The 24,374-nt window shown below is 41.7% G+C and overlaps 1 protein-coding gene across 1 annotated transcript in view; it reads right to left on the bottom strand.

Annotated features, from left to right (window-relative positions):
* Positions 1-2,355: 2,355 nt before the first annotated feature.
* Positions 2,356-24,374, bottom strand: part of LOC138854924 (cubilin-like) — a gene marked incomplete at its 3' end in the record, with an annotated part of 36,674 nt that continues 14,655 nt past the window's right edge. Inside the window, 4 exon segments of the mRNA XM_070100833.1 lie at positions 2,356-2,557; positions 9,462-9,521; positions 14,213-14,338; positions 20,359-20,487. Of these exon segments, the coding sequence (XP_069956934.1) occupies positions 2,356-2,557; positions 9,462-9,521; positions 14,213-14,338; positions 20,359-20,487 (517 nt within the window).

Raw genomic sequence — 24,374 nt, 5'->3', positions numbered from 1 at the left:
TTTTCAATGGACCTTTGTCATCTGTGCTTTTTCTATTTTCTAGTGCACCTAGTTTTTGCCTCCCTACACCTTTGGATAAACCAAGGGCTCGTTCTGGTTATCCCATTATTTCTGTTGCCCTTGGAAACAAACTTTGACTCTGCTTCCTTGCATTTTGTTGTTATGTAGTCCATCATTTCGTTTACTGACTTGCCTACCAATTCCCTTTCATACTGAACTTCCTGCAGGAAGTTCCTCAACCTGTGTAGTCCTATCTTTTGTAGTTTCGCTTTTCCCATCCTACTCATGTTACCTTCTCCACTTGTAACTCTATGTACTTAAAGATCGGAACCACGTGATCACCAACTTCAAGGGGCCTTTCATATGTGATGTCCTCAGTGTCCGAGCTACTCAGGGTGAACATGAGGTCCAGTCTTGCTGATTCATCCTCCCTCTCTGGTAGTGTCCCTAACATGTTGATGCATGAGGTTTCCCAGTACCACATCCATCACCATGGCTCTCCATGTTTTGAGACCCCCATGTGGCTCCAGGTTTTCCCAATCAATTTCCTTGTGATTGAATTAGCCCATAACTAGTAACTTTGCTCTACCTGTGTGAGCTCTTCTGGCCACCTCAACTACTGTGTCCACCAATGCTCTGTAGCTCTCTTCATATTCTTCTCTTGGCATCCTGCAGCTCTGTGGTGGGTTATACATCTCTGCAATGACTGTGTTATGCCCCCCAGACTGAATTGTACCTACTATGTAGTCCCCTTTACCAATTTCGTCCATTTCTTCCAGTTCCTCAAATCCTCAGGATCTGCTATCTGAGTGGTACGATTGCATCTGTTAGCATCCTGGTGAACTTCGTTTCTCTGATTTCTATGAAGTCTGGGGATGTCTCTTGATTCTTTCATGCCACCCCTCACATTTATTTGTTATTCCATTCATATACTAAACCTTCAGCTTCTCTAAAACTGTGGTCTGGGGAGAATGTTGGGGCTGGGGGAACAGGAGACATGGCGGGGAACTATTGGAGGTTGCTGTGTGAGTGAAGTTTGTGATGAGGGGGGTGGGAGCAGAGGGTAGAGAATGTTGGTTTTGGGTTAGATTGTTTAGTTGCATTGGAGTTGCCATGATTAAGGTCCTTCTGTGGGTGGTTATGAGGGAGCTTGACTTGCTCTTCCTCCTGAGTCTGGGTTCTCCTGCTCATCTCTGTCTTTGCCTCTCATGTCTCCTTGCATATTTGTACCCCTCTTTCAGTTTCTGCCTTCTTGTGTTCTGTTGTGGACGACGAACACCCTCTGGTACTTTGGTATGCCCCTTAGGTGTGCTTTCTCCTGCAGGATCCTGTTTCAAGCTGATTCTGCCTTGAAAATCATTTTGACTGGCCAATTTTTTCCTCTTGCAAGCCACCCTATTCTCAGAAAATTTGTCAACTGGGTCGTGTCGTCCTCTCATATTGCTTTTATGATACTTTCAATCACTTTTTTCTCCTTGTGTCTTCTTGCTTCATAAGTTTCCCCTTCAACTTCTTGGCCCGTGTGTGTATGTGTACTCAACCAGTTGTGGTTGCAGGGGTTGACTCACAGCTGCTGGCCTCTGCTTTGGGATTTCGTCGAATGCATAGAATAAATAACACACAAATACCACTGAAGAAAGTATACAGAACCCCGACGACAGATCAGAGCATGCGGGGATTAAGAGACGTCAGGTTCAGGGGACGTCGGTGTGTGTATTGTGAATGTGTACTCACCTAATTGCACTCACCTAATTGTGGTTGCAGGGTCAAAACTCAGCTCCTGGCCCCGCCTCTACACTGATCGCTGTGCTCCCTGAGCTTTGTCATACCTCATCTTAAAGCTATGTATGGTCCCTGCCTCCACTACCTCACTTGCTAGACTATTCCACTTCCTGACAACTCTATGACTGAAGAAATACTTCCTAACATTCCTTGGACTCGTCTGAGTCTTCAGCTTCCAATTGTTGTGACCCCTTGTTTCTGTGTCCCACATCTGGAACATCTTGTCTTTGTCCACCTTATCTATTCCACGCAATATTTTGTATGACGTTATCATGTCTCCCCTGACCCTCCTGTGTGTGTGTGTGTGTGTGTGTGTGTGTGTGTGTGTGTGTGTGTGTGTTTAATTTCCTAATGGAAGCCATGCATGGGGTCTATTTTGCGTGCATACGGTCGTTTCCTGTTACTCAGATTGTGTGTGTAAGGTCGGAGGGTGTCAGGGAATGCCATTGGGATGGCACCTTTTGTAGGTTTAGACCTGTAAGAAGAGCACGATTATAAAGTATGAGTAAGGACATGTTGTAAGAACTAGTAATATTACCTCTGTAAGATTATTAAGACTGTTTTAGAACTTACCCATATTCTAGTTGATTAGTGTTCAAGTTCTTCACAGTTACGTAGTCATACGGGCAGTTATCTTTAATCTCCATGTCAATGTAAATCCATTTTAGTAAAATCTTGTTCCCGGCTGGAAGATTTATTATCCACTCACAGTCAATATTATTATCGTATTTACCTGCTTCTACCACGGCTATGGAACCGCTTGCCGCCGTCAGCACTGGTGGATAGTGGCAAGATAACGAAATATAGTTAGTTTCGTTAACACAGTCATCATCCTGTTAGTAACAACAATAATACGGTTATAAGTTGCTCAGTTAACTGGTATATAGTTAGCAGTGGTACAGTTAAGTGACAGTTAGTGTTGACAGGAAAAAGTGACGCAGTTGAAAGTTGCTGACAAAAGTGACACAGACAACAGTGACAGTGAACAGTGACAGTCAACGGTAAAATCGGACGAGAGGGAGCCGGTTGTGCCGACTAATGGTGAATCAAAGACACATATATGTATAGCATAATTTATTTAAGAGTTGTTAACTTGCTTTGGGATTTCGTCAAATACATAGAATAAATAACACACAAATACTATGGAAAATTTTATAGGGGGTTACCTGTATGTACCTCAACATTACATGCATACGAGTAATCTCATTGGGAGACAACAGCCATATTGTTTACCGTAAACATCCCGTGTAGACATGTGAGAAAACTTATCCACCCCTTGTCACTGCAGGTGATCCCTTCGACCTCGCAATCTTATCCATATCTATCCGAGACCAGTATAAATTGTATAGCACCCACAAGTATGGCGCTACTAATTAATTGTGGACTGTATAGATTATATTAGTTTAACTGAATGAAGGGGGGGGGGTAGGTTGCACATGTATATATCCATCAAGGAAAAAACACTTGTATATAATGCCACCACTTACCAGATATTCTCTGGTGGTCACTTGATGTAGCTGGATCACCCATAACCTATCCAATTACAACATACCTAACTGGCCAGTATCAGTCTGCTATAACTAGAAGGGTTACTTAACTGTGGATGACTGATGCTCCTTATTTCCTCCATTCACCATCTCATTTCGATGTCCTGCTACACCGACACGGTTCTTATTCCAGCAGGACGAGGTATCCGTTGGTTTATCCCGGTTTAGAAGTCGTGACTCCATAAAAACTTCACTATCCTCGGGACAGGAACACGAGGTAAACAGATGCTCACTCTGAGAACGGCGACTCATTTCACTTCACACATTCTCTTAACTTGGTGTTATTATCACTGATTACTTCTTAGCCCACCATACAGTTTAATGTCTCAAAATTATTATACACATTGGAGGCCACTCCATTAAGATCTGAGACCGATGAGTGATGATTAAATCATGGGTATTTTTCCCCGGGACACACTCCATGGCGACGCGCCAGTCACCACTGGTCCTACCATTATTCACTAATTTTGCCACTTTATTACGGTGCTCCCGTAAATCATGTTCCCCCACTCTTCACCAGGAACAGTTACGACACTTCCTATTATGAAGTGAGGCCTATATTAAACCTTAGGCCGCCCTGAACGCCAATTTCCTGGTCCCATGCTTTCCCAGCCTCTTAACTCCATTCCAAACACTCCCGCTCCCTGATGCCCCGTATCGACCTCCCCCCTCCCGCACATCCGCGCAGGTGCAGAGGGAACCCTGTTGGTTCTATTCCATTTTTAAATACATAATACATTTTTTGACACAAATCAACACATTAAACACGTATTAGGCACTATAGCTTCGGAAAATTAAAATATTTTCCACAAATACCATTGAAGAAAACAGAGAATCCCGACGACACATCAGGGCACGACGACAGTTCAGGGCACGCCGGGATTAAGAAACGTCAGGTTCAGGGGACGTCGGCGTCAAGACACATTGGGGTCAGGGAACATCGAGGTCAGGGGCTGCAGAACTCAGGGTCCATCAGGTAACGGGTAATGATACGGTTTGAGAAAAGTTTCGATTTCTCTATTGTTTACGAATAATGAGAAGAATGGACATCACTAATGTGCTATTTTCAGTGTTTTGTTCAATAGTTTTTGTAAAGTGAATGATGGCTGGGTGAAGTTACCATCATGTGACCTTATGGCACCCAGACATCACAGTGATACACTCATCTCAGTGGTACAGTCATCGCAGTGGTACACTCATCGCAGTGGTACAGTCATCACAGTGGTACACTCATCACAGTGGTACACTCATCACAGTGGTACAGTCATCACAGTGGTACACTCATCACAGTAATACACTCATCACAGTAGTACACTCATCACGGTGGTACACTCATCACAGTGGTACAGTCATCACAGTGGTACACTCATCACAGTGGTACACTCATCACAGTGGTACAGTCATCACAGTGGTACACTCATCACGGTGGTACACTCATCACAGTGGTACAGTCATCACAGTGGTACACTCATCACAGTAATACACTCATCACAGTAGTACACTCATCACAGTGGTACACTCATCACAGTGGTACAGTCATCACAGTGGTACAGTTATCACAGTAATACACTCATCACAGTAGTACGCTCATCACGGTGGTACACTCATCACAGTGGTACAGTCATCACAGTGGTACAGTCATCACAGTGGTACACTCATCACAGTGGTACACTCATCACAGTGGTACAGTCATCACAGTGGTACACTCATCACAGTGGTACAGTCATCACAGTGCTACACTCATCACAGTGGTACACTCATCACAGTGGTACAGTCATCACAGTGGTACAGTCATCACAGTACTACACTCATCACAGTGGTACACTCATCACAGTGGTACAGTCATCACAGTGCTACACTCATCACAGTGGTACACTCATCACAGTGGTACAGTCATCACAGTGGTACAGTCATCACAGTGGTACAGTCATCACAGTGGTACACTCATCACAGTGGTACACTCATCACAGTGGTACAGTCATCACAGTGGTACACTCATCACAGTGGTACACTCATCACAGTGGTACAGTCATCACAGCGATACAGTCATCACAGTGGTACAGTCATCACAGTGGTTAAGAGATCACAGTGGTACACTCATCACAGTGGTATAGTCATCACAGTGACAGTCTTTACAGTGGTACAGTCATCACAGTGGTGCAGTCATCACAGTGGTACAGTCATCATAGTGGTACAGTCATCACAGTGGTACAGTCATCACAGTAGCACAGTCATCACAGTGGTACAGTCATCACAGTGGTACAGTCATCACAGCGAAACAGTCATCACAGTGGCACAGTCATCACAGTGGTACAGTCATCACAGTGATACAGTCATCACAGTGGTACAGTCATCACAGTGGTACACTCATCACAGTGGTACAGTCATCACAGTGCTACACTCATCACAGTGGTACAGTCATCACAGTGCTACACTCATCACAGTGGTACAGTCATCACAGTGGTACACTCATCGCAGTGGTACAGTCATCACAGTGGTACACTCATCACAGTTGTACAGTCATCACAGTGGTACAGTCATCACAGTGGTACACTCATCACAGTGGTACAGTCATCACAGTAGTACACTCATCACAGTGGTACACTCATCACAGTGGTACAGTCATCACAATGGTACAGTCATCACAGTGGTACAGTCATCACAGTGGCACAGTCATCACAGTGGTACACTCATTACAGTGGTACAGTCATCACAGTCGTACACTCATCACAGTGCTACACTCATCACAGTGCTACACTCATCACAGTGGTACACTCACCATAGTGGTGCACTCATCACAGTGGTACAGTCATCACAGTGGTACACTCATCACAGTGGTACACTCATCACAGTGGTACACTCATCACAGTGGTACACTCATCACAGTGGTACACTCATCACAGTGGTACACTCATCACAGTGGTACAATCATCACAGTGGTACAGTCATCACAGTGGTACACTCATCACAGTGGTACAATCATCACAGTGGTACAGTCATCACAGTGGTACACTCATCACAGTGGTACACTCACCACAGTGGTGCACTCATCACAGTGCTATAGTCATCACAGCGATACAGTCATCACAGTGGTACAGTCATCACAGTGGTTAAGAGATCACAGTGCTACACTCATCACAGTGGTTAAGTCATCACAGTGGTACAGGCATCACAGTGGTATAGTCATCACAGTGACACAGTCTTCACAGTGCTACAGTCATCACAACGATACAGTCATCATAGTGGTACAGTCATCACAGTGGTGCAGTCATCACAGTGGCACAATCATCACAGTGGTACAGTCATCACAGTGGTACATTCATCACAGCGATTCAATCATCAAAGTGGTACAGTCATCTCAGTGGTACAGTCATCACAGTGGTACACTCATCACAGTGGTGCAGCCATCACAATGGCACAGTCATCACAGTGGTACAGTCATCACAGTGGCACAGTCATCACAGTGGTACAGTTATCACAGTGGTACAGTCATCACAGCGATACAGTCATCACTGTAGTACAGGCATCACAATGGCTAAATTATCACAGTGGTACAGTCATCACACTGGTACAGTCATCACACTGGTACAGCCATCACAGTGGTACAGTCGTCACAGTGGTGCAGTCATCATAGTGGCACAGTCATCAGAGTGGTACAGTCATCAGAGTGATGCAGTTATGACAGTGGTACAGTCATCACAGTGGCACAGTCATCACAATGGTACAGTCATCACAGTGGTACGGTCATCATAGTGGTACGGTCATCACAGTGGTACAGTTATCACAGTGGTACAGTCATCACAATGGTGCAGTCATCACAATGGTACAGTCATCATAATGGTATTATTATCACAATGGTACGGTCATCACAATGGTACAGTCATCACAATGGTACAGTCATAATAGTGGTATTGTCATCACAATGGTACAGTCAACATAGTGGTACTGTCAAGACAATGGTGCAGTCATTGCAGTGGTACAGTCATCACAATGGTACAGTCATCACAATGATACAACCATCACTGTGGTACAGTCATCACAGTGGTACAGTTATTACAATGGTACAGTGATCACGGTGGGACAGTCATCACAGAGGTACAATTATGATAATGGTACAGTCATCACAGTCGTACAGTCATCACAGTTGTACAGTCGTCACAGTGGTACCGTCATCACAGCTGTACAATTATCATAATGGTATAGTCATCAAAATGGTACAATCATAACAATGGTTCAGTTATAACAGTGGTACAGTCTTCACAGTGGTACAGTTATCACAATTGTACAGTCATCACAGTGGTACAGTCATCACAATATTACAGTTATCACAATGGTACAATCATCACAGTGGTAATTTCATCAGTGGTACAGTCATTACAGTGGTACAGTCATCACTGTGAAAAATCATCAGAGTATTACAGTTATTACAGGAGCAGTTATAGTGGTACAATCAACACTGTTACAGTTAACACTGTACTACAGTACATTTATCAGAATGATGCAGTACACAGACCGGTTAAGTTTACACAGTCACAAATCATGGAAAGGATGGGGTTGGTTGAGTGGTTAACGCACTGGCCTGTGTTACCACTCACTTGTCATGTGTGGAAATTATTTAATTTCCGAAGCTATAGTGCCTAATAGGTGTTTAATGTGTTGATGTGGGTCAGGAAATGTATTTGAAAATTGATTAGAACCAACAGGGAAGCTCTGCGCCTACGCTGATGGGCGGGGGAGAGGTCGAGATGGGGCAGGACGAGCGGGAGTGTTTTGAATGGAGTTAAGAGGCTGGGAAAGCATGGGATCAGGAAATTGGCGTTCACAGAGGCCTAAGGATTAATATAGGCCTCACTTCATAATAGGAAGTGTCGTAACTGTTCCTGGTGAAGAGTGAGGGAAAGTGATTTACGGGACCACCGTAATAAAGTGGTAAAATTAGTGAATAATGGTAGGACCAGTGGTGACTGACACATCGCCATGGAGTGTGTCCTGGGGAAAAATACCCGTGATTCAATCATCACTCATCGGTCTCAGATCTTAATGGATGACCTCTAATGTGCACAATAATTATGAGACATTAAATTGTCATGTGAATTGTAATGTAATCGCTGATAATAATGCTAAGTTAAGAGAATGTGTGAAGTGAAATAAGTCGCCTTACTCCGAATGAACTCGTTAGACCTCGTGGTTCCTGTCCAGAGGATAGTGAAGTTTTTATGGAGTCACGACTTCTAAACCGGGATAAACCAACGGATACCTCGTCCTGCTGGAATAAGAACCGTGTCGGTGTAGCAGGACATCGAAATGAGATAGTGAATGGAGGAAATAAGGAGCATCAATCACCCACAGTTAAGTAACCCTTCTAGTCATAGAAGACTGATACTGACCAGTTAGGTATGTTGTAATTGGATAGGTTATGGGTGATCCAGCTACATCAAGTGACCACCAGAGAATATCTGGTAAGTGGTGGGATTATGTACAAGTGTTTTTCCTTGATGGATATATACATGTGCAACCTCCCCCCCCCCCTTCATTCAGTTAAACTAATATAATCTATACAGTCCACAATTAATTAGTAGCGCCGTACTTGTGGGTGCTATCCAATTTATACTGGTCTCGGATAGATATGGATAAGATTGTGAGGTCGAAGGAACCACCTGCAGGAACCAGGGGTGGTTAAGTTTTCTCACATGTCTACACGGGGTGATTACGGTAAACAATATGGCTGTTGTCTCCGAATGAGATTACTTGTGTGTTTATAATGTTGAGGTACATACAGGTAACCCCCTATAAAATTTTCCATACCATGGATTCAAACCCCACCCGTTCCCTGGTTTGTTTACAGTCGTGTTACTAAGATTACCTATGTGACCACTTGAGATGATGTAACCACCTGTGTGACCACCTGTGGTAATGTAGCCAATTGTGTGACCACCTGTGTGATCACGTGTGGTGGTGTAACCACATGTGGTGTTGTAACCACCTGTGGTGGTGTAGCCACCTGTCTGACCACCTGTGGTGGTGTAACCACCTATGTGAGACCATAAATTATTATTATTGTTTTGTATGGTAATATTTTCATACGTCAATGGACAAAAATACTATCAGAATGTTCAATATTTAATAGTTTACCTTGTGTAGCAGCGCAGGTTGATGGAGGGACTGGCCATTGCTGGCTCATGTTCACCAGTCCTGGGGATACCACTTAACTTATTACTAAGTTAATTAAGAACTTATTCTATTAGTAATCACTTAAATTATATCTTACACGTTTAAGTAAGATATTTCGGTGAAATTGTGAGTTTTGCAAAGTTTGTTATGAATGAGGAGTCTTATTTGATCTCTGGTGTAATTAGTGGCTTCAAGTGTGTACAAACTGAACAGAGAAGATGTTATGAATATCAGTGGAGAATATTAGAAGTGTTAAGTCAGTACTAAGCTACTTCAACGCTGAGATGTTGTATCTCCTCTCAATGGAAATATAAACACAAATGCAGTATAATGTGATCCTTTATTGACTACGTTTCGCCCACACAGTGGGCTTTTTCAAGTCATAAACGTAGTCAATAAAGGATCACATTATACTGCATTTGTGTTTATATTTCCATTGTGTCGGTATTTTATACCATTTATTTCCATCTCCTCTCAAGTTGAACTCTGTTTAGTTTCAGTACATTGGTCATTCTATACCAGCACACTTTTATATTTTGGTCTACCTGTCTAGAGTCTACCTGGAGTCTTCTTGAGTCTACCTGGAATCTACCTTGAGTCTACTTGAGTCTACCTGGAGTCTACCTGGAGTCTCTTGAGTCTACCTTGAGTCTACCTGAAGTCTAGTTAAAGTCTACCTGGAGTCTACTTGGAGTCTACTTTGAATCTATCTAGAGTCTACCTGGAGTCTACCTTGAGTCTACCTTGAGTCTACCTTGAGCCTGCCTGGAGTCTAACTTGAGTCTACCTGGAGTCTACCTTGAGTGTACCTTGAGCCTACCTTGAGTCTACCTCGAGTCTACCTTGAGTCTACCTGGAATCTAGTTAAAGTCTACCTGGAGTCTACCTGGAGTCTACTTTGAATCTACCTAGAGTCTACCTTGAGTCTACCTTGAGTCTACCTTGAGTCTACCTTGAGTCTACCTGGAGTCTACCTTGAGTGTACCTTGAGCCTACCTTGAGTCTACCTCGAGTCTACCTGGAGTCTACCTGGAGTCTTCCTTGAGTCTACCTTGAGTCCACCTTGAATCTACCTTGAGTCTACCTGGAGCCTACACTCAGTCTACCTGGAGTCTGCCTGGAGTCTATCTTGAGCATATCTTGAGTCTACCTTGAGTCTCTTGAGTTTATCTGGAGTCTACCTGGAGTCTACCTTGAATCTACCTGGAGTCTACCTGAACTCTGCCTGAAGTCTACCTGGAGTCTACCTTGAGTCAATATGGAGTCTACCTGGAGTCTAGTTGGAGTCTACCTGGAGTCTACTTGGAGTCTAATTGAATCTACCTTGAGTCTACCTAGAGTCTACCTAGAGTCTACCTTGAGTCTACCTTGAGTCTACCTTGAGTCTACCTGGAGTCTACCTGGAGTCTACCTGGAGTCTACCTTGAGTGTATCTTGAGTCTACCTTGAGTCTCTTGAGTTTACCTTGAGTCTACCTGGAGTCTACTTGGAGTCTACTTTGAATCTACCTAGAGTCTACCTGGAGTCTACCCTGAGTCTACCTTGAGTCTACCTGGAGCCTACTTTGAGTCTACCTTGAGTCTACCTTGGGCCTACCTTGAGTCTACCTTGAGTCTACCTGGAGTCTACCTTAAGCGTACCTTGAGTCTTCCTTTAGTCTACCTGGAGTCTGCCTGGAGTCTTCCTTGAGTCTACCTTGAGTCCACCTCGAGTCTACCTGGAGCCTACACTCAGTCTACTTGGAGTCTGCCTGGAGTCTACCTTGAGTCAATCTGGAGTATATCTTGAGTCTACCTTGAGTCTCTTGAGTTTACCTGGAGTCTACCTGGACTCTATCTCAACTCTGCCTGGAGTCTACCTGGAGTCTACCTGGGGTCTACCTTGAGTCAATATGGAGTCTACCTGGAGTCTAGTTGGAGTCTATTTGGAGTCTACTTGAAGTCTACTTTGAATCTACCTGGAGTCTATCTAGAGTCTACCTTGAGTCTACCTTGAGTCTACCTGGAGTCTACCTGGAGTCTACCTGGAGTCTACCTGGAGTCTACTTGGAGTCTACCTGGAGTCTACCCGGAGTCTGCTTGGAGTCTACCTGGAGTCTACCTTGAGTCTACCTTGAGTGTATCTTCAGTCTACCTTGAGTCTCTTGAGTTTACCTAGAGTCTACCTTAAATCTACCTTGAGTCTACCTGGAGTCTACCTGGAGTCAATCTGGAGTCTATTTGGAGTCTACCTGGAGTCTCATGAGTCTACCTTGAGTTTCCCTGGAGTCTACTTGGAGTCTACTTGGAGTCTACCTTGAGTCTACCTTGAGTCTACCTTGAGCCTACCTGAAGTTTACCTTGATTCTACCCTGAGTCTTCCTTGAGTCTTCCTTGAGCCTACCTGGAGTCTACCTTGAGCCTACCTTGAGTCTACCTCGAGTCTACCTTGAGTCTACCTTGAGTTTACCTTGAGTTTACCTTGAGTCTACATCGAGTCTACATCGAGTTTACCTCGAGTCTACCTTGAGTCATCCTCGAGTCTACCTTGAGTCTACCTTGAGTCTACCTCGAGTCTACCTTGAGTCTACCTTGAGTCTACCTTGAGTCTACCTTGAGTTTACCATGAATCTACCTCGAGTCTACCTCGAGTCTAATTCGAGTCTACCTTGAGTCTACCTTGACTCTACCTCGAGTCTACCTTGAGTCTACCTTGAGTCTACCTTGAGTCTACCTTGAGTTTACCATGAATCTACCTCGAGTCTACCTCGAGTCTAATTCGAGTCTACCTTGAGTCTACCTTGACTCTACCTCGAGTCTACCTTGAGTCTACCTTGAGTCTACCTTGAGTCTACCTTGAGTTTACCTTGAGTCTACCTCGAGTCTACATCGAGTTTACCTCGAGTCTTCCTTGAGTCTTCCTCGAGTCTACCTTGAGTCTACCTTGAGTTTACCCTGAGTCTACCTCGAGTCTACCTCGAGTCTACCTCGAGTCTACCTCGAGTCTACCTTGAGTCTACCTAGAGGGTGTACCGGGGATCAACATCAAGTAATTACAACTCCGAGATACTTCCGTCCACTAGTTCCCCTTCCTGTCTTCCACGTCTTGTTAACTCCCTCGGCTGGTCCCTATCTTATACTCTTATACTCTTATACTCTTATACTCTTGTTAGGTAAGACACATATGCAACAGTTGGGTATCTTTATTATGAAACGTTTCGCCTACACAGTAGGCTTCTTCAGTCAAGTACAGAAAAGTTGATAGAAGCAGAAGATACTTGAAGACGATGTAATCAGTCCATCACCCTTAAAGTTTTGAGGTGGTCAGTCCCTCAGTCTGGAGGGACTGACCACCTCAAAACTTTAAGGGTGATGGACTGATTACATCGTCTTCAAGTATCTTCTGCTTCTATCAACTTTTCTGTACTTGACTGAAGAAGCCTACTGTGTAGGCGAAACGTTTCATAATAAAGATACCCAACTGTTGCATATGTGTCTTACCTAACAACCTGTCGGTATTTTATACCATTTTAATGTTCTTATACTCTTATACTCTTATGCTCTTATACTCTGACGTTTAAAACTACAAGTACTTCATGTTCACATGAGATAAATAATGGCGGTGACATGACTATTAAGTATCCCTGGAGGGATGAAGATGCTGACAGAATTATTTTCCTTACAATATAAGTTTTGAAGATTGAGACACTTATGCAACATATAAGAATCTTTATTAAGGAAACGTTTCGCCACACAGTGGCTTCATCAGTCCAATACAAAGCAGAGAGGGGTAACTAGAGGAGGACATTAAGGTAATCAGTCCCTCAGCCTTGAATTGATGTGTTCAGTCCATCACTCTTTTTACAAGATTGATGGACTGAACACAAAGATCCCAGGCTGAGAGACGGATTATCTCAAACTCCTCCTCTCGTAGCCCCTCTCTGCTTTGTATTGGACTGATGAAGCCACTGTGTGGCGAAACGTTTCCTTAATAAAGATTCCCATATGTTGCATAAGTGTCTCAATTTTCAAATAAGGAAAATAATTCTGTCAGTATTTTTATCCCTCCAGGGATACTTATTAGTCATGTCACCGCCATTATTTATCTCATGTGAACATGAAGTACTTGTAGTTTTAAAACTTTTTCGACATGAATCTTGATGAAGGGGGAGAGATAGTATGTTGTAAAGGAAACCCCTTAATACTGCTGCAACGTTCCCTGTTGGGCTGAACTAAGTCATGTAGCATCTGATATAATCCAACACTGGGCGAAACGTTGTAGAAGAAACATAAGGCTTCCCTGCCACACAGTCTTGGTCTCCAGTTTCACTGTTTATCCTGCCTCTTTATACACCTGTTTGGTACTTCTACCTGTCTTCCCCTGTCTTCTAATACATTATTTTTCCCTTATATTCTACGGTGCCCATAATTACTATCGCATTCGGTTTGTCTGCAAATGCGATAGTAATTATGGACAAGTCTGAGCAAAGTTCACACCTCTGCAACACAATTGTTCTCAAAGATTTGTTAAGTTATGCCATGAATTAAGTGAAGATCCTGAACTTCACCTTACGAAACAGACAAATCAAATGCGATAGTAATTATGGACAAGGTAGATTATACTGGACAAATAAACATGACATTAGGAGACAGGGGAACTCAGTAGTCTCTTAAAGGAACTTGGATAGCACAGCACTTGTCAATACATTAGTAACTTGTACACAGACTACTTACTGATGATCGGGGTCTCTAAGTTAGTGATGTGTGTTCTGAGGGAGTTGACCTCAGACCTGCACGTGTCGAGTCTCTCTTCTTGCTCACTCTGCACTCTTTCCAACTCCTCCATCGTTTTTATTATTCCTTAAAATGAAAAAGTTGTATTATTGCATACAATGTTGTATATATGTGTGTGTGTGTGTGTGTGTGTGTGTTTGTATATATAATATATATATATATATATATATATATATATATATATATATATATATATATATATATATATATATATATATATATATATATATATATTATTATTAACACATCGGCCGATTCCCACCAAGGCAGGGTGGCCCGAAAAAGAAAAACTTTCATCATCATTCACTCCATCACTGTCTTGCCCGAGGCGCACTTACACTACAGTTTATAAAACTGCAACATTAACACCCCTCTTTCAGAGTGCCGACACTGTACTTCCCATCTCCGGCCTGCAGGTTTCCCAGAATCCCTTCATAAATATTACTTTACTCACACTCCAACAGCACGTCAAGTCATTCTGTTTTGTTCCATTCTCTCTACATGTCTGAACCACCTCAACAACCTCTCCTCAGCCCTCTGGATAATAGTTTTGGCAATCCTGCACCTCCTCCTAATTTCCAAACTACGAATTCTCTGCATTATATTCACACCACACATTGCCCTCAGACATGACATCTCCACTGCCTCCAGCCTTCTCCTCGCTGCAACATTCATCACCCATGCTTCACACCCATATAAGAGCGTTGGTAAAACTATACTCTCACACATTCCCCTCTTTGCTTCCACAGACAAACTTCTTTGTCTCCACAGAATCCCAAGTGCACCCCTCACCCTTTTCCCCTCATCAATTCTACGATTCACCTTATCCTTCATAGACCCATCTGCTGACACGTCGACTCCTAAATATCTGAATACATTCACCTCCTCCATACTCTCTCCCTCCAATCTGACATCCAATCTTTCTTCACCTAATCTTTTTGTTATCCTCATCACCTTACTCCTTCCTATATTCACTTTTAATTTTCTTCTTTTACATACCTTACCAAATTCATCAACCAACCTCTGCAACTTCTCTTCAGAATCTCCCAAGAGCACAGTGTCATCAGCAAAGAGCAACTGTGACAACTCCCACTTTGTGTGTGATTCTTTATCTTTTAACTCCACACCTCTTGCCAAGACCCTCACATTCACTTCTCTTATAACCCCATCTATAAATATATTGAACAACCACGGTGACATCACACATCCTTTTCTAAGGCCTACTTTTACTGGGAAATAATCTCCCTTTCTCCTGCATACTCTAACTTGAGCCTCACTATCCTCGTAAAAACTCTTCATTGTGGCCCGGTGGCCTGGTGGTTAAAGCTCCCGTTGCACACACGGAGGGCCCGGGTTCGATTCCCGGCGGGTGGAAACATTTCGACACGTTTCCTTACACCTGTTGTCCTGTTCACCTAGCAGCAAATAGGTACCTGGGTGTTAGTCGACTGGCGTGGGTCGCATCCTGGGAGACAAGATTGAGGACCCCAACAGAAATAAGTTAGACAGTCCTCGATGACGCACTGACTTGGGTTATCCTGGGTGGCTAACCCTCCGGGGTTAAAAATTCGAACGAAATCTTATCTTATCTCTTCAGTAACCTACCTCCTATACCATACACCCGCAACATCTGCCACATTGCCCCCCTATCCACCCTGTCATACTCCTTTTCCAAATCCATAAATGTTCACCTATATGTTTCACTGTAAACACCTGGTCCACACACCCCCTACCTTTCCTAAAGCCTCCTTGTTCATCTGCTGTCCTACTCTCCATCTTACTCTTAACTCTTTCAATAATAATTCAGCCATATATTTTACCAGGTGTACTCAACAGACTTGCTCCCAATAATTTTTACACTCTCTTTTGTCCCCTTTGCTTTTATACAAAGGAACTATGCATGCTCTCTGTCAGTCCCTAGGTACCTTACCCACTTTCATACATTTATTAAAAAACGCACCAACCACTCCAAAACTATATCCCCACCTGTTTTTATCATATCTATCTTTATCCCATCAATCCCAGCTGCCTTACCGCCTGTCATTCTACTCACTGCCTCACGAACTATCCCCACACTCACAACTGGCTCCTCTTCACTCCTACAAGATGTTATTCCTCCTTGCCCTAATCAGGAAATCAGTCTCCCTATCTTCATCAACATTTAAAAATTCCTTAAAATATTCCATTCATCTTCCCGACACCTTTACCTCTCCATTTAATAACTCTCCTCTCCTATTTTTAACTGACAAATCCATTTGTTCTCTAGGCTTCCTTAACTTGTTAATCTCACTCCAAAACTTTTTCTTATTTTCAAAAAAATTTGTTGATAACATCTCACCCACTCTCTCATTTGCTCTCTTTTTACATTGCTTCACCACTCTCTTAACCTCCCTCTTTTTCTCCATATACTCTTCCCTCCTTGCATCACTTCTACTTTGTAAAAACCTCTCATGTGCTAACTTTTTATCCCTTACTACTCTCTTTACATCATCATTCCACCAATCGCTCCTCTTCCCTCCCGCACCCACTTTCCTGTAACCACAAACTTCTGCTGAACACTATAACACGACATTTTTAAACCTACCCCATACCTCTTCGACCCCATTGCCTATGCTCTCATTAGCCCATTTATCCTCCAATAGTTGTTTATATCTACTGTCATTACGCCCTACATCATATCTTGTATACTTATTTATCCTCGTTTTCTTAAAATATTTATTACTTATAACTAAACCCCTTTCTATATAAAGTTCAATCAAAGTTCTCCCATTATCATTTGGTTCAAAGGCTCCTATACATTCGCTTAACATCTCCCAAAAACTCTCTCTCTCCTCTACACTCCTCTCTTCTCCAGGTGCACACACGCTTATTATGACCCACTTTTCGCGTCCAACCCTTATTTTAATCCACATAATCATTGAATTTACACATTTGTATTCCCTCTTCTCCTTCCATAACTGGTCCTTCAACATTATTGCTTCCCCTTCCTTAGCTCTAACTCTCTCAGATACTTCTGACTTAATCCATTTATTTCTCCCCACTGAAACTCACCTACCCCCTTCAGTTTTGTTTTGCTTAGGGCCAGGACATCCATCTTCTTTTCATTCATAACATCAACAGTCATCTCTTTCTTATCATCCGCACTACATCCATGCACATTCAAGCATCCCAGTTTTATAAAGTTTTTCTTCTATTTTTGTTAGTGAATGTGTACAGGAGAAGGGGTTACTAGCCCATTGTTCCCAGCATTTTAGGAGGAGGCTTAAGGAGGAAAGATATATATAAATAGTATATATTTTATATAAATGTATATATATATATATATATATATATATATATATATATATATATATATATATATATATATATATATATATATATATATATAAAAACAACATTGCACTAGCCAAGGACTCGAACCCATGCTGCTTTGGCCTGCCTCCTGGTGGGCGAAAACGCATGACGCCCTAATCCACTGGACCATACGATCCTTAAGAGTATGGGGTCGAGTCGTTGGCTAGTGCAGTTTTGTTATTGATCAATACCACTCCTTCGTGGTCACAATAATATATATATATATATATATATATATATATATATATATATATATATATATATATATATATATATATATATATATATATATATATATATGCAAAACAACAAAGAATAGTGAAATTCCAAGCGCTTTCGTGACTGCTCACATTTTACTCATCTATTCTTGGTTGCTGGGGTCGATTCATAGCTCCTGGCCCCGCCACTTCACTGATCGCTGAAAGGTCCTCTCTCCCTGCTCCATGAGCTTTATAATACCTCGTCTTAAAACTATGTACGGCTTCTGCTTCCACTGAACCACTTGCCAGGCTATTCCACTCCTGACAACTCTATGAATGAAGAAATACTTCCCAACATCTATTTGACTCATCTGAGTATTCAATTTCCAATTGTAACCCTTCGTTTCTGTGTCCCATTTCTGGAACATCCTGTCTCTGTCCACATTGTCAATTCCTCGCAGCATTATGTATGTCGTTATCATGTCTCCCCTAACCCTCCTGTCCTCCAGTGTCGTCAGGCCGATTTCTCTTAACCTGGAACTAGTCTTGTTACAAACCTTTGAACTTTAATTTCTTGACGTGCTTGACCAGGTGACGGTTCCAATCTGATGCTACATACTCTAATATGGTCCTGGCGTACACGGTGTACAGAGTCTTGAATGTTTCGCCCAAGATCCTTTACCTTGAGTGAGGTTTGCCGTCACCTAACCTATACTCTGGCGGATTTTTTTGCCCTTCCCCGATCTTCATGACTATGCAGTTGGCAGGGTTGAACTCCAGGAGCCTGTTTCCTGGACCAGGCCTGCAGCCTGTCCACATCCCTTTGTAGTTCTGCCTGGTCCTCGTCCGATTAAATTCTTCTGATCAACTCTACATCATCTGGAAACAGAGACACTTAAGTCTATTCCTTCCGTCGTGTCGTTCACAAAAACCAGAAACAGCACCTGTCCTAGAACTTACCCCTGTGGAACCCCGCTCGTCACAGGCGCCCACTCTGAAACCTCGCTTTTGTCTACCTGACAGGTATTTCCTGATCCATTGTAAAGCCTTCCCTGTTGTCCCTGCCCGGTCCTCCAGTTTTTGCACTAATCTCTTGTGCGGAACTGTATCAAGTGCTTTCTTACAGTCCAAGAAAATGCAATCTACCAACCACTCTCTCTCTTGTCTGACTGCTGTAGTGTGTGTGTGTGTGTGTGTGTGTGTGTGTGTGTGTGTGTGTGTGTGTGTGTGTGTTCTCACCTAATTGTACTCACCTAATTGTGGTTGCAGGGGTCGAGACTCAGCTTCTGCCCCCGCCTCTTCACCGATCGCTACTAGGTCCTCTCTCCCCCTGCTCCATGAGCTTTATCATACCTCGTCTTAGAACTGTGTATAGTTCCTGCCTCCACTACATCGCTTACCAGACTCTTCCACTTCCTAACTACTCTATGACTGAAGAAATACTTCCTAACATCCTTTTGACTCATCTGAGTCTTCAGCTTCCAATTGTGACCTCTTGTTTCTGTGTTCCATCTCTGGAACATTCTGTGTGTGTGTGTGTGTGTGTGTGTGTGTGTGTGTGTGTGTGTGTACATTAGTTTGTTTCTGTGAGGTTTGTTGAGTATAGTATCCCTGGTGAGGTCGGAACATACAGGAGGAGAATGAAATAACTGGGAACCATTCTTGAGCCTCACTGGTGTGTCCGAGGCTAGGAAGAAACATAGCTTGTCACCATGCTACCTAGAGTCTTGAGACATCCGTGGCTAAGTAGCTTAAGGTGTCATGGTGGGAGCTAAGCCACACTCGTGACAGCAATCAGCATGGGTTCGAATCCTGCTGGTAGTGATATTTTCGTAAATATACTTTCGCCAGCGGAAGGCTTCGCTTATATGATCAAAAGCTGCAGTGGCGGGTCACCTGTGTCCTCTTTTCAGTGGAATTTTACTTACCTAAGTCTCTAATTTAGATTAATCAAATTTGGCGATGGTACTAAGCACTGAGTTCTTAACCTCTTCACCCCTTTTATGGTTTCCAGTATGAAAGTCACCTCTGTATTAGACTGCAAAAGCCTGCTTTGCAGGCGATACTTCTCATCAGAGGAAATACCCAGGTGTTGCATTGGTGTCTTAAACACAGGTTTTGTGATTCAGAGTTAGGTTAGGTAAGTTTCGTCAGGAAACAAGTGTTTCCTGACGCGGGTCTTAGTCATTCGATGACCCGCAGCTGGAATTTTTGGTCATCTGACCGAGGCCTTCCACTGGCTTACCACTCTGCTACTTTATAAGTTAAGATTATGATTATAACCATTAGATTCACAAATAAGCCGCATGTATAGAGAGAAAAGCTTTCGACGACGTTTCGGTCCGATTTGGACGATTTAAAGTCACACTAACACAGTAAGGGGGACAGGGAAGGGACACCGAGAGGAAAAACAAGAAGTAACAGTGGAAATAGTAGAAGTAATTGTATTATTAAAGTCTTGGTATTGTACCTTTTTGTACATTATGACCATTATATCCTCATACCGTTGATTCAGAGTTTACACAGACTTACTGTTGTTTATTTCCTCCTCAGACGTAGCCAGATGGGTGGTGATGTTATCCACTTGAGTCTTGTAAACACTGACCTTCTCATCATAAGCTTCAAATAAGCTTCTAAACTCTCCTCTCATATCTTCAAAACCTGAAAATATCGGAAAACAGTATTAAAGTTTTTATAGTTTTTTTCATAGTGTTTGTATTTAAGATTTTTACCTTTCAGTAAATGCACCTCGTGAAATTTATAACTCATAAAAATACAAGTCAAAGTTTGTTGATAGAAAACTTTCAGCGCTAACTAATTTAAAAAGTTGACTAGATGATGTTTCGGCACAAGATGAACCGAAAAATTCTCTAGTTTCCAATTCCATTTTCTGGCTAAGTTCTTGGTCCAATCAGGATTGTGTCACACAGATCTAAGGATATTTAGAATTACGTTTAAACTAGGAAAAATGCAATGCCAGAAGACAGAACGGCCCGGCCTTCTCTGTCTTATTTTCGTTCAGTTATGATATGACAATGGTCCAGAACCAACCGAAACGTCCTCCTAAGGTTCACTTAAGGTTCACTTACCAACACCAGTAAAAGCTATTCCTACCAATATATATATATATATATATATATATATATATATATATATATATATATATATATATATATATATATATATATATATATACACACATATGCAGTGGATCCTCTGTTATCGGCCGTAATCTGTTCCAGTAGGTCGGCCGATAACCGAAATGGCCGAAAACCGAATTAATATTTCCCATAAGAATTAATGGAAACACAATTAATCCGTTCCAGACAAAAATATTCACAAAAAAAAATTATTTTTTTTAACAATTATGTAAGTTTTACATACATTTATTGAAGACTAATGCTGGCTTCTGGAAGATAGGGAAGAGGAAAGAGGGAGGAGTTAGTGTTTGGAAGGGGAAAGCCCTCTATAAAGACTTTAGGTAGCAAAGCCTTCTCTTGGGTTACTTCCCTTCTTTGTCTTTTAATGCTACTAGGACCAGCTTGAGAGTCACTGGACCACTGCGCAAGCCAAGGATTCGAACCCATGTTGTACTGGCCTGCCTAATGGTAAGCGAGAACCACATGACGCTTTAAACCACAGGACCACCCAACCCTACAAGAATGGCGCAGCCAGAAATGCTAGCTGTTGGGCCGCCATCCGAGGGCATACGGAGGTGTGGGAACTTCTAAGCTAATTTCATTCTCATCCCTGTTTGGTGTACTAGCCTCACGAGCAGTATTTATATATTATTGTAACCACCAACGAGTGGTATTGATCAACAACAACATGGGTTCGAATCATTGGCTAGCACAGTGTTGTTGTTGATCAATACCTCTCGTTCTTGGTTACAATAATATATAAATACTGCTCGTGAGGCTAGTACACCAAACAGGGATGAGAATGAAATTAGCTTAGAAGTTCCCACACCTCCGTATGCCCTCGGATGGCGGCCCAACAGCTAGCATTTCTGGCTGCACCATTCTTGTAGGGTTGGGTGGTCCTGTGGTTTAAAGCGTCATGTGGTTCTCGCTTACCATTAGGCAGGCCAGTACAACATGGGTTCGAATCCTTGGCTTGTGCAGTGTTGTTATATATATATATATATATATATATATATATATATATATATATATATATATATATATATATATATATATATATATATATATATATATATATATATATATATGTGCAGTAACATAGTAAACAGGTGGTATCACAAAATGCTTACAAGACCAAGATAACATCTCTTGGTCATCAACAACACCTGTTCCTTTACGATGATGTGAGTAAGATGGTCAAGGACTTCTGTGGCATGCAAAGAGTATGTTACAGTTTATTCTATGTACGTCACACTCCCATTATAGGATGCCTCCTAAGGTTTTAACGATCAGTAGGGTACCCGCCGTTAAATCAGTACCTTGGTTCATAGGCCAATCACAGAGAAGCTCGCTAAAGCAGAAACAATGTGATTCACTTGCGGTATGCATTGGCAGACTTGCCTAGCTGCTGGTTGAGTACGATGCACACTGGATTCTGCTTTGCCACTTGTCACCGTCGTGTACGCTTACTATTCTATCTGCACATATTATTTATACCTGTATATATCTGGTGGAGGGCTTTCGTGCACTTAGCAAGAACTCGTTTAAAATTAAGTCCTTTCTAAAATTTTCTCTTACACGTTTAAAGATATATTTTTCATTTATGTTAACGTAAAAATAAATAATTTTGTACCAAAAGAAGCTTAGAAAACTTACCCAACCTTATTATAACAAGCACAATTTAATTTAGCCTAATCCAACTAAATATATTTTAGATAAGTTTACAATAATTTAATAATAAACAAACACAATGAAATATATTTTTTTTCATTAGGTTCAGAATGATTTTTGCGAAATTATTGCAAACACAATTTTTCGCTTGCCTTATTCGGCAAGAAGAGAGTTTTTATATAAGTTAAAATCACAAGTTTTACCTATTCGGCACGACATATATATATATATATATATATATATATATATATATATATATATATATATATATATATATATATATTAAATATGTATATGTATGTGTGTGCACTCACCTACTTGTGGTTACAGGGGTCGGGTCATAGCTCTTGGCCTCGAAATGTGTGTGTGTAAAAAATGTCCTGTATAAGTAACATTGCTGCAGTTAAAGTTTGTTCAACATTTTTCGTCTACATTGCCACTGTAGATGATTCAGTTAACACATTAAATGAAGTGTTCCACCTGACTATTATTGTATTATTTTGTAATGAGGAAGTGGAAAAGAATCCTTCCTCCTTCATTTGTGCCTGAAGGGGCTAGTAACCCCGTCTCCTGTATACATTATTATATGTAAAAAGAAGAAAAGATTTGTTGTTCTTCAGGTCACACAGCCTCGGTGGGAGACGGCCCACCTTCCCAAAAAATCATATTATTTCTCCTCTTATGGTGATGACTGTACAAAGTTGTGTATATATTTGTGTCGTCATCCTCTGTCTCTGGCTGAGTCTCTGTCTTATACATTGACGACCTTCAACTCTCTCATACATTGACGACCTTCAACTCTCTCATACATTGACGACCTTCAACTCTCTCATACATTGACGACTTTCAATCTTATATATTGACGACCTTTAACTCTGTTATATATTGACGACCTTCAACTCTGTTATATATTGACGACCTTCAACTCTGTTATATATTGACGACCTTCAACTCTGTTATATATTGACGACTTTCAACTCTTATACATTGACGACCTTCAACTCTTATATATTGACGACCTTCAACTCTGTTATATATTGACGACTTTCAACTCTCTTATACATTGACGACCTTCAACTCTGTTATATATTGACGACCTTCAACTCTCTTATACATTGACGACCTTCAACTCTGTTATATATTGACGACCTTCAACTCTGTTATATATTGACGACCTTCAACTATGTTATATATTGACAGCCTTCAACTCTTATATATTGACGACCTTCAACTATGTTATATATTGACGACCTTCAACTCTGTTATATATTGACGACCTTCAACTCTGTTATATATTGACGACTTTCAACTCTTATACATTGACGACCTTCAACTCTGTTATATATTGACGACCTTCAACTCTGTTATATATTGACGACTTTCAACTCTCTTATACATTGACGACCTTCAACTCTGTTATATATTGACGACCTTCAACTCTCTTATACATTGACGACCTTCAACTCTCTTATACATTGACGACCTTCAACTCTGTTATATATTGACGACTTTCAACTCTCTTATACATTGACGACCTTCAACTCTGTTATATATTGACGACCTTTAACTCTCTTATACATTGACGACCTTCAACTCTGTTATATATTGACGACCTTCAACTCTCTTATACATTGACGACCTTCAATCTTATATATTGACGACCTTCAACTTTGTTATAAATTGACGACCTTCAACTCTGTTATATATTGACGACCTTCAACTCTGTTATATATT

This window comes from Cherax quadricarinatus, chromosome 75 (genome assembly GCF_038502225.1).
Source record: "Cherax quadricarinatus isolate ZL_2023a chromosome 75, ASM3850222v1, whole genome shotgun sequence".
NCBI lineage: Eukaryota > Metazoa > Arthropoda > Malacostraca > Decapoda > Parastacidae > Cherax > Cherax quadricarinatus.
Note: the sequence above shows the minus strand (reverse complement) of the source record. Positions and strands in the feature narration are given on the sequence as shown.